Here is a 12,245-nt window from a genome sequence, read left to right on the forward strand (position 1 = left end):
ATTTAACCTCTTGGATTGGCTTAGTTTGGTTTATGGTTAACACTAGATCATTTTTGTTGTTGAATTTATCAAGCAACATCCTTGATTCGTGAACATGGATGATTGATACTGAAATATGTAGGATTTCACTATTTGTGTATATATCACTTGGATATCTGTCACATCAGATGTTTAGTAGGTACCTTGTCCAAATATAATCACGAATATCTACAGTCTGGCATCGTAGGTTAAAAATATGTAAAATCCTGTTTATTTCAGTGTGTGTTGAATGCCTCTTAAGCTTCTCAAAGTTCAGAACTTTCATGATGGATTACATTAAGAGTATGCTATGTTGCAAATGAACTATTGTTTTATGTTGTGAAATATCCTGTTAGAAACAAAAATCCAAAGGGACTATGGGAAGGATTCTACAAATGTGGTTGCCTTCAGAGTCCTGGAATCTCTTTCAGACAGCAGACTGAAATATCTCTCTTCCTTCCAGTTCTTTGTGCCTCACAGAAAACTGGGGTGAATAGGGATGTCTATCTTACTTTATGTGTTACAGGTAGGTAGCCGTGTTGGTCTGATGCAGTCAAAACAAAATAAAAAAATCCTTCCAGTAGCACCTTAGAGACCAACTAAGTTTGTCATAGGTATGAGCTTTCGTGTGCATGCACACTTCTTCACACTGAAGTGTATCTGAAGAAGTGTGCATGCACACGAAAGCTCATACCTATTACAAACTTAGTTGGTCTCTAAGGTGCTACTGGAAGGATTTTTTTATTTTGTTTTTACTTTATGTGGTCCCCTACTGTCTGGAATCCTGTGTGCATGCTGGGAAACCTGGAGAATGTTCTCAGCAAGCCAGAATATGTGAACTGATGACTATAGTGATATAATTTTGAATATCTGAGACTATTTCAAGTGTTATTTGTCTCAGTTTCATATTTAGTAGCATTTGTTCTCAAATTCTTTATTAGAGAAGACATATCATGATGTGGAAGACTTCCCCTTTTCCATGCCTTTCTACTCCTTTCACCTGAAGCAAACAACATGTCAGCTTTGCTGGGTCTTTGGCCAGCATTTGAAAATAACTGTTTTGCATAATACAGTTCACATTTTTAACACTGATATGAAGTAAATTGAAGCTGAATCCTGAGATATGTGTCCTGAGTTATTGAGTCTAGGAAGTGGGAAGACTTCATGTTCTGGCTGTGTTTGCATTTCCTGGGAAGGAGCAGGTCTGTAGTTTGAGGGTTTTCTTGGATCCAAAGCTGTCACTGGAGGCTCAGGGAGGCTTGGTGGCTAGCAGTGTTTATTTCCAGCTTTGGCTGGTTTGCCAGCTGTGGCTTATTTTGGAGCAAGATGGCTTGGCTGCTGTATTCCACATTCTGGTAACTTCCAGACTGGTCTATTGCCATGTGATCTACGTGGGACTACCCTTGAAGACTATTGGGAAATTTCAACTGATCCAAAGTGCAGCAGCCAGATTACTAACCAGGGTTCTATTTTGAATTCATATAACCCCCGTTTTTAAATATCTGCACTGGTTGCCAGCTTGTATCTGGGCCCAATTCACGATGCTCACATTAGTGTTTAAAGACCTAAGCTATTTAGGCCTCCTTCATGGATCATGGATCACTGCCTTGTCGTGGCGAAGGGGCTTGAATAACTCAGAGAAACTATGAGCTATGCTGTGCAGGGCCACCCAAGACGGACAGGTCATAGTGGAGAGTTTTGACTAAACGTGATTCACCTGGAGAAGGAACTGGCAAGCCACTCCAGTATCCCTGCCAAGAAAACTCCATGGACAAAGATAACAGGCATATAAAAGTTATGACGCTGGAAGATGAGCCCCTCAGGTCGGAAGGCGTCCAACATGCTACTGAGGAAGAGCGGAGGACAAGTACAAGTAGATTCAGAGCTGATGAAGCGGCTGGGCCAAAACCGAAAGGTCGCTCAGTTGCGGATATGCCTGGAAGTGAAAGGAAAGTCCAATGCTGTAAAGAAAAATATTGCATAGGAACCTGCAATGTAAGAACCATGAACCTTGGTAAGCTGGAGGTGGTCAAAGGAGATGGCAAGAATAAATATTGACATCCTGGGCATCAGTGAACTAAAATGGACGGGAATGGGCGAATTCAGTTCGGATGACCATCATATCTACTACTGTGGGCCAAGAATCCCGTAGAAGAAAGGGAGTGGCCCTCATAGTCAACAAAAGAGTGGCGAAAACTGTACTGGGATGCAATCTCAAAAATGATAGAATGATCTCGATACGAATCCAAGGCAGACCTTTTAACATCACAGTAATCCAAGTTTATGCACCAACTACCAGTGCTGAAGAAAGTGAAATTGAACAATTCTATGAAGACTTACAACACCTTCTAGAAATGACACCAAATAAGGATGTTCTTGTCATTATAGGGGATTGGAATGCTAAAGTAGGGAATCAAGAGATAAAAGGAACAACTGGCAAGTTTGGCCTTGGAGTTCAAAATGAAGCAGGGCAAAGGCTAATAGAGTTCTGTCAAGAGAACAAGCTGGTCATCACAAACACTCTTTTCCAACAACACAAGAGACAACTCTACACATGGACATCACCAGATGGGCAGCATCGAAATCAGATTGATTACTATATTCTCTGCAGCCAAAGATGGAGAAGCTCTATACAGTCAGCAAAAAAACAAGACCTGGAGCTGACTGTGGCTCAGATCACCAGCTTCTTATAGCAAAATTCCAGTTTAAACTGAAGAAAGTAGGAAAAACCACTGGGCCAGTAAAACACAATCTAAATCAAATCCCTTATGAATACACAGTGGAAGTGAGGAACAGGTTTAAGGATTTAGATTTGGTGGACAGAGTGCCTGAAGAACTATGGATGGAGGCTCGTAACATTATACAGGAGGCAGCAACAAAAACCATCCCAATGAAAAAGAAATGCAAGAAAGCAAAGTGGCTGTCCAACGAGGCCTTACAAATAGCGGGAGAGAGAAGGCAAGCAAAATGCGATGGAGATAGTGAAAGATACAGGAAATTGAATGCAGATTTCCAAAAAATAGCAAGGAGAGACAAGAGGGCTTTCTTAAACGAGCAATGCAAAGAAATAGAGGAAAACAACAGAATGGGAAAAACCAGAGATCTGTTCAAGAAAATTGGAGATATGAAAGGAACATTTCGTACAAAGATTACCATAATAAAGGACAAAAGTGGAAAGGACCTAACAGAAGCAGAAGACATCAAGAAGAGGTGGCAAGAATACACAGAGGAATTATACCAGAAAGATATGGATGTATCGTACACCCCAGGTAGTGTGGTTGCTGACCTTGAGCCAGACATCCTGGAGAGTGAAGTCAAATGGGCCCTAGAAAGCACTGCTAATAACAAGGCCAGTGGAAGTGATGATATTCCAGCTGAACTATTAAATTTTTTAAAAGATGATGCTGTTAAGGTGCTACACTCAATATGCCAGCAAGTTTGGAAAACTCAGCAGTGACCAGGGGATTAGAGAAGATCAGTCTACATCCCAATCCCAAAGAAGGGCAGTGCCAAAGAATGCTCCAACTACCGCACAATTGCGCTCATTTCACACGCTAGCAAGTTTATGCTTAAAATTCTACAAGGCAGGCTTAAGCAGTATGTGGACCGAGAACTCCCAGAAGTGCAAGCTGGATTTCGAAGGGGCAGAGGAACCAGAGACCAAATTGCAAACATGCGCTGGATTATGGAGAAAGCTAGAGAGTTCCAGAAAAACATTTACTTCTGCTTCATTGACTACGCAAAAGCATTTGACTGTGTCGACCACAGCAAACTATGGCAAGTTCTTAAAGAAATGGGAGTGCCTGATCACCTCATCTGTCTCCTGAGAAATCTCTATGTGACAAGAAGCTAGTTAGAACTGGATATGGAATAACTGATTGGTTCAAAATTGGGAAAGGAGTATGACAAGGCTGTATATTGTCTCCCTGCTTATTTAACTTATATGCAGAATTCATCATGCGCAAGGCTGGACTGGATGAATCCCAAGCCGGAATTAAGATTGCTGGAAGAAATATCAACAACCTCAGATATGCTGATGACACAACCTTGATGGCAGAAAGCGAGGAGGAATTAAAGAACCTTTTAATGAGGGTGAAAGAGGAGAGCGCAAAATATGGTCTGAAGCTCAACATCAAAAAAACCAAGATCATGGGCACTGGTCCCGTCACCTCCTGGCAAATAGAAGGGGAAGAAATGAAGGCAGTGGGAGATTTTACTTTCTTGGGTTCCATGATCACTGCAGATGGTGACAGCAGTCATGAAACTAAAAGACACCAGCTTCTTGGGAGAAAAGCAATGACAAACCTAGACAGCATCTTAAAAAGCAGAGACATCGCCTTGCCGACAAAGGTTCGTATAGTTAAAGCTATGGTTTTCCCAGTAGTGATGTATGGAAGTGAGAGCTGGACCATAAAGAAGGCTGATCGCCGAAGAATTGATGCTTTCGAATTATGGTGCTGGAGGAGACTCTTGAGAGTCCCATGGACTGCAAGAAGATCAAACCTATCCATTCTTAAGGAAATCAGCCCTGGGTGCTCACTGGAAGGACAGATCCTGACGCTGAGGCTCCAATACTTTGGCCACCTCATGAGAAGAGAAGACTCCCTGGAAAAGACCCTGATGTTGGGAAGGATGGAGGGCACTAGGAGAAGGGGACGACAGAGAATGAGATGGTTGGACAGTGTTCTCGAAGCTATGAACATGAGTTTGACCAAGCTGCTCTGGTCCATGGGGTCACGAAGAGTCGGACACGACTAAACGACTAAACGACAAATTTAGACCCAAATATCTGAAAGACTGCCCAGAAAAACTGAAAGTGGTTCTCCACTTCTGGCTTAGAACTTTTGGCTGCATTGCATGCCATAAATATCTATGCTACTGGCCTACAACACTTAATAGCTAAGCTGGTAAGTGTGCAATTGCCTATTTTGTGAGGGAGTTGTCTGTTGGAAGAGGCAACACCAATTCTCTTCACGTGCCCTCAATATACACACCAGAGTAGTTTCAGAAGTTAGAAAGGAGTCTACACCCCTCTAGCAATTGGTTAGCATCTCCAAGACCCGCTGCTCTTTCTGTAAGATGTTAGAAGCTTGAATTCCATACTTAACCAGAAGGAATTTTTTAATAATTAACCGAATTAATGATGTTAAATAATAAATGGAAAAGAGACTTGTTATTTATCAGTATCCATTGTTAATTACTAGATACGTGCTACTTATATGAATTTCAGCATAAATGTGCAAGTAATTTTGAATTCCACCAGAAGGAGTTTGCAGATAAGTGCTACTCTGACTCCTAACTCAATTTTATAAAGCTTCAACTTTCTTTAAAATTTAGGCATATTTAACTTGAAAGCTTATTTAAAATTCAATGGTGGTTTCCCTAATTGATACAGTAGTGGTTTTGCTCAATACCAAATATTTTTCAAACTCCTTTTTTCACCACCTCTCAACATTTAATGCTTTCATACCATATAAATGGCTTGTTCTACTTTTCTTCTAAGTTGTGTAACTTTGTGGCATAGCAGGACTGATAATAAGCAACTTAGGCATACAACCAAACAACCAACTACAAATATTTAATACTGTGTAACTCTTACTTTGGTTGTTGTTGAAAAATTCTGGATTTTCAGAGCTTGTGGGGAAATTTTTGAAAATGTGACTGCACTCTTTTTTGTGTAATTTTTGAAATACAACCAGTGCGTGTTTCAGGATTCTTTGCAATCTGAAATAGATTATATATTTTAAAAAGCAGGATGTGAATTAGAAGGAAGAGTGAGTAGCAGTTTACAGCTGGAGACCATGATTAATCACAGGAGAATTTGCTCACATAAGTGTGTTGAAGTGGCCAGTCCTGGTTCAGCACAAACTGAAACCAGGAATCCAGGTCCATTTCATAACAGGCTTTAAAAATCAAATACTGTATATATATTCTTTCTCTTCTGTATACATACTCATATACATATTGATACATGTTACACACATGCACTGTACCACTGTCTGGAAGATGTTGTGGAATACGTACAAGAGAGTAGCAATCTATAATTGGAATTTATTAATGAAAGTAGAAGAGGGCATTGTGGGATGGGAAAATAGCAATAGTGTTTGATAGGAATCTGGGGAGGTTGTACTACTGCAGCAAAATTAAAAAAAAGTTTATTGTGCATGTGAAAAGTCTTTTATTAAATTCAAATATATTTGTATTTAATATCTTTAATAGTTCTAGTTTATGAGAAAATAGCTTCAAGAACCACAAGTTCTATGCTTTTGCAAATATATTGCAAAATGTAGCTGAAAAGTGTGTATAGTGCCTCGATTATTTTTAAAAAATGTGTATAGAGGATATCATTGGAGCAGCCTTTCTCAACCTTGAGTCCCCAGATGTTGTTGGACTACAACTCCCATCTTCCCTGATCTCAGGCTTAAGAGCTCCACACTCCATCCTGCTGCAGTCATGAGGAGGAGATTAGTAGTTTTCACTTCCTTTTTCAACTAACTGCTGTTTAGGACATAATTACTACCTGAAAAACTGTGGTTAGTCTACTCTTAACTGTGGTTTAGGGCAGTGGTAGGGAACCTTCTGAGTTTTTTGGACTCCAGGTCCCATCAGCTAATGATTATTCCTAAAAATGTGATAAATAGCCATATTACCTGTCCATCATCTCTCAGATGCCACAACAGTTCTCCACGACAAGTGGTTCTTCAGGGTCTTCGGATAAAGTCTTTCCATTTGCCTGACCCTTTTGACTGGAAATAACAGGGATTGAACATAGGGCCTTCTGCGTGGAAAGTATGTGCTCTGCCATTTCTAGTTATGAGTCTTTATAATGAAAGGGAGTAACGTACAAGCATTAACATTCTTGTATGAATTTGATTTGCCCCATCTCTTCAGGTTAGAATTGGAAAATAACGTCTTGCTTTTACATGCAAGCTGGAACTTGTTTTTCTCCAGGATGTGCTCATGGTGGGATATGAATTTGCTGTGATTGGTTTTACTTTTTTACTTTTTTTGCAAAAGCTGTGGGGGCAGACTTCATTACTGAGGTATGCCAGACCTCACCATAACATGCCACATATACTTTGAAAGGTTTTTCCCCCAATGATTTTTGTGTTAAGAGTGTTTATTACTTACCCAGAGAAGGAGAACATCCTTAGTTTTTGCTTGACATTCTCATTTGACCAATTTAGAATGTTTTTCTTTTCTTTTCAGGAACCTTAGTGAGGAAGTATCTTGTTTTTTTAATTCATGAAATCAAACATTCTAGAGAAATCTTTGAGGCACTACGATTTGGTACTTGAGATGCAATACCAAATCACTTGTACAGCTCAAAGCTTTGAAAGCTAGGGTAGCTGTCACCAATATTATGCTGAAAGCGCAAAACAAAGGAATAGGAATCAGTCAAATTATATTTTCAGCGAAGCTAAATTATAGGGAAGCAGTTTGCTCCCATCTATTTTATATCCTTGAAATTAAAGGTTATAACAAACTATTCTCTTTAATCTTGTACTTGTGGTTTGTACTACTTGATCTTGAAACTGGATGAAATGTTCTCTAGAATGGTCCCCCCTGGTAATCCTGAGCTTCTCAAATGCGATATGTGACAATCCATTCCTTCTCCACAGTATGATTTCCTCCACCACCATATTTTGCTTTGCTGTTGAAGAAATTTCAACTACAGTAGTGGCATTTGATGGCTTTTGCTACATCACTTCTTGAACAACTTTAGGCATATTCATAGTAGAACTACTAAAACTAGTTGACACAAGTCCGTTGATTTTAATGAGTCTGATCTGAGTATGACAAATGTTGGATATCACCCTGAATTCTTCCACTAAAATATGTGCTGCTTCATAGTAATTGATTCCAGGGGTAGCTTAAAAAAAGAAAAGGAAAGTAGCTAGTTATTTAGTTTTTAAGTTTGTTTAGAATTTTAATTTGACCACTTTGAAGCAAAAAACATTGTGTAAACTCATAAAACAAAGAATAGCCCCCCTAAAGTTGAATAAACTCCCTAATCCTAAACTGGCGTCAAACATTCACAAAGGTGCATGTTGAGATATGTTAGAAAATAGACCCCAGTATTCTTCACTAAGTAGTATATAATCTTCAGCAGAACCTTAGTTAGGCTGCTTCATGAAATTTTCAACCAAATTGAAAAAAGCTTCATTTGACACTTTCAATAGTGAAGCCTGTTTAACATATTGGGTAGTCCAGTGTTTCTCAACCTTTTTTGGGCCACGGCACACTTGTTCCGTGAAAAAAATCACGAGGCACACCACCATTAAAAAAGTTTAAAAAATTAACTCTGTGCCGCCCTATATTATAATTATGACTGTAAGAAACACTTGCCAAATATTGCTTTCCGGCGGGTCAGCGCTGCCGAGTTCTTAAAAGATCCAGGTTTCTGATCCACCCCACCCGACCCCGCCGTCCCGTATCTTACCCTGTGCGTGTTCTCGGACTTGTGAGAGGACGATTTGGCCTTCATGCCTCCGTGAATTAGCAACTAGTGTGCCGCGGAACAGCAGTTGAGAAATGCTGGGGTAGTCCATGTTTGTTGCTTACAATTATATTGCTAGTAAATTCCCAAATTGTGGGTCTTCCAGCTTTGGAGAGCTCTAGCTAGAACTCAGCCTTGGCCTTGGAACTCAACCAAAGAAACTTTGGGCATGATCCAGATACTTTCTGCAAATTAGATTTGGGTACGTCCTCATTTGGGCCAGGCAGCACTCTTTGGGAAACAGAGACCTGCATTTTTTGAGAGAAAAATCTCAATTAGCCTTCACTTCCCTCCTGGTCTTTAAACTATTAGCCTGCTGCTATCAAAATGTTTACAACTTCCTTAGCAGCAGAAATTGATTAAAGAAAGACAGGATAGGTAGTATAGTTGTTGCTTCTCTAATCTGTGCCTACCAAAACTTTTTCTCTTGTAGACCCTTCTGATAACCTGAGAGAGATTCTCCAAAATGTGGCCAAATTGCAAGGGGTTTCAAATATGAGAAAGCTAGGCCACTTGAATAACTTTACTAAGGTAAGAATTTTTATAATAGTTAAAGCATTTATGGGTTTGTTTGTTTTTTGCATCATGCCAAATCAATTGATTCAGTTGGCAAATAAAAAATAATCATGGTATGGAAAACTTGTGAGTGAATGATGTAGTGATGGGATGATAAAAGTGATGAAGGGAAACTGTATCAGTTCATTAATGTTTTGCTGAATATTGCTTACTTGGTCATCACAAGCTTTGTGCTACAGGAACTTGAGCCAGAACTTTAATGCAGTGGGTGGTATTCAGCTACATTTTACTCTGACAAGGTCCATTGAAAGTCATGGACCTATCTTTTTAAATTTCAGTGGGTCTGCTCTGATTATAATTTACTTGAGTAGAATTCTATCCAGTGAAAGAAATGGTTGAAGTATCTTTGACAGAAAAAATATTCGTCATTTTGGATATAGATAGAAATAGGGATATGTAAGACGTGTAACAAAATAACCAAAAGAAAAGCATATTGAAAGATATGTACAGTGCATCAGAAGTACCTGATTTTAGGAATATTATTTTGGATAGAGATTGTATAAATGAACTGCCATTGATATCTATTTATTTTATTTCATTGGTTGTAAACTGCTTTGAGGTTTGTTTGTTTGTTTGTTTACAAAGAGAATAAAACAATAAAAGTAGCAGTAAAAACAATTATTTAAAATGTTCAGAAAATAAAATCAGCAATAAGCTAAAAAAAAGTAAAACATACATAAACATTCTTCTACATGTCTGGGTAGGTTTGCCTAAGCAAAAATGTTCTTAGCAAGCGCTGAAAACTGTACAGTGAAGGTACCTGCCTGACGTCCATAGCCCAGGCGTTTCAGAGTGTAGGTGCTGCCACACTGAAAGATCAATTTCTTAAAAATGCAGAATGAGTATTATGTGGCACATGTAACAGTGGCAGAATGGGGCCTTTAGCAGGGTGGCATCTACCCTTTGGAACTTCCTCCCATTACATATCAAATGAGCACTGTCTCTATTGCCTGTTTGATATCTGTCAAAGTCCTTTCTTTTCCATCAAACCTTTTAAGTGGACATTTTAATTCTAGTCTGTACCTGCACTGAATTTGAGTTGCATATATACACAGTCGTACCTTGGATCTCAAACGCCTTGGCTCCTGAACAAATCGGCTCCTGAATGATCGAAACCCGGAAGTGAGTGTTCCGGTTTGCAAACTATTTTTGGAAGCCGAATGTCCGACGGGGCTTCCACGGCTTCTGATTGGCTGAAGGAGCTTCCTACAGCCAATCAGAAGCCATGGTTTGGTTTCCGAACGTTTTGGAAGTCAAACAGACTTACAAAACGGATTCCATTTGACTTCCAAGGTATGACTGTATTGTATATGTCTTGTTAATGCATTGAGATGTTTCATGGGAGGAGATTCATAAATGGAATTAAATAAAGTAATGTGCACCACATTAAGACCATAAATATTGAAGTTTGGCACTCAAGTGTAATTGTGCTAGCTACATTTTTGGAAATTACATTTAAATAGTGGAAAGGGAAAAGTTTGAAATTTTATCCTTTTAAACAGTAATCTCCTCAGACACTTTCACTGAATGCAGGCTTTTTAGAGTTTCTGCGTGATCCAGTGGTTTGACATATATCTCAATAACTAAATCTTCTATTTAGGGGAAAGACAGAGGGAACTAGTGATATGATCGCTAAACCATGTGAGTGTCACACACTTGTGTCTCTCACTTGTCATGATTTCACTGGATCAAGTAACAGGCATAGCTGACTGCTGACCAACAGAACTTAAATAATATTTGTAGCTCATTTAGCTCATTTTGACAACATATCTAGCAAGCAGTTGAGTACCTAAAAAAAAAAAGTGTTCGTCTTCTGAAAATTTAGTAATTTTTGCTGAGTTATTTTACGCAGGCAGTTTCTTGTATATTAGAATACAGTCGTACCTCGGGTTACGACCACCTCGGTTTGCGAACAGTTCGGGTTACAAACTGCGCAAACCCGGAAGTGTTTTCGCTGCCCGCGCGTGCGCAAAAGCGGTGCGCGCGCTATCGCGCATGCGCAAAATGGCGGCACCCATCGCGTTCAGGTTACGAACTATTCGGGTTACGAACTGCGATCCGGAACGGATCGCGTTCGTAACCCGAGGTATTACTGTAGTACATAATAACTGGAGCCGGCAAGCAGCTGTGCCTTGATGCTTTTTAATAACCGGGGTCCATGAGCCTACAAAATTTTCTTACATGCCTATATTGATGAAACTGACTTATAGTTGTAGATCTCATCCTTTTCTACATTGGAACAGGGCTTTTATTGTGGCTGCCCCTGTTCTGTGGAACAGCATTCCTCTTGAAATAAGACAGGCACCCACTATCTGCACTTCCTGGAAACAGTTGAAGACATTTTTGTACCACCAAGCTTTCTCAGCTATTTGAGTAGGTCTCTGCCATGGGTGTCTGTTTTGTGTTGTTTTTAAATGCCCTTTGTTTTTGTAACTGTGTTTTAGCTCTTTTTATTATATTGTAAATTAGGGGCATATGTGGAAGGCAATTAGTAAAGAACAGCAGCAATCAATTTAGTATTATCCTTTGTGTAGTAAGCATTTTTTTCAGGCCCCTGAAGTGGTATAATCTTTGTCTAGAAAGTTTTGCTGTATCTGATAGACCTCTTCTATGATGGCTTCTTAAAAAATAGCCAACTGCAGTTCCTGGCCTCTATATGTCCTATTATTTAATCTCCTCATCATTTGACTTTGTGTTACATGCAAACTGTTGATCAAGAAAGCTAACAATTTTTAGCTCACTGTTGATCAAGAATCTTAACCATTTTTGAAAAGTACCAGCCATGTTCTAACTTAATTACATTTAGTACTACTGCATATGCAGACTTGGTGATTTCATTCAGTATCATAGAATTGGAAGGGACCACAAGGGTCATCTAGTCCAACCCCCTGCAATGCAGGAATCTTTTGCCCAACGTGGGGCTTGAACCCACAACCCTGAGATTAAGCGATGGGCTTTGTGAAGTGCTTTCACAATTTCTCCACTTAGACTTTATTTGTCTGAACAGAAAAGCATACCCAATCCCGTTCAGTTAAAATAACTGTTGATATTGAATATATATTTTGAAACTTAGAACAAGATCTGAATTGCTTGTCATGGGAAAAGTCATAGCAAACCCTGCTAAGTTGAGGTGAGGGCTGGCTGAAAAATA

At 39.4% G+C, this 12,245-nt stretch overlaps 1 protein-coding gene across 3 annotated transcripts in view; it reads left to right on the plus strand.

Moving 5' to 3' along the window:
• RICTOR (RPTOR independent companion of MTOR complex 2) overlaps positions 1-12,245 on the plus strand; it is a 68,874-nt gene that overhangs the window by 5,628 nt on the left and 51,001 nt on the right. For all 3 annotated transcript variants that reach the window (XM_035100376.3, XM_035100375.3, XM_088653225.1), the window contains exon 3: positions 8,952-9,049. In XM_035100376.3, the coding sequence (XP_034956267.1) occupies positions 8,952-9,049 (98 nt within the window). The remainder of the gene's footprint in view (positions 1-8,951; positions 9,050-12,245) is intronic.

This window comes from Zootoca vivipara, chromosome 10, assembly GCF_965207765.1.
Source record: "Zootoca vivipara chromosome 10, rZooViv2.hap1.1, whole genome shotgun sequence".
Classification (NCBI taxonomy): Eukaryota; Metazoa; Chordata; class Lepidosauria; order Squamata; family Lacertidae; genus Zootoca; species Zootoca vivipara.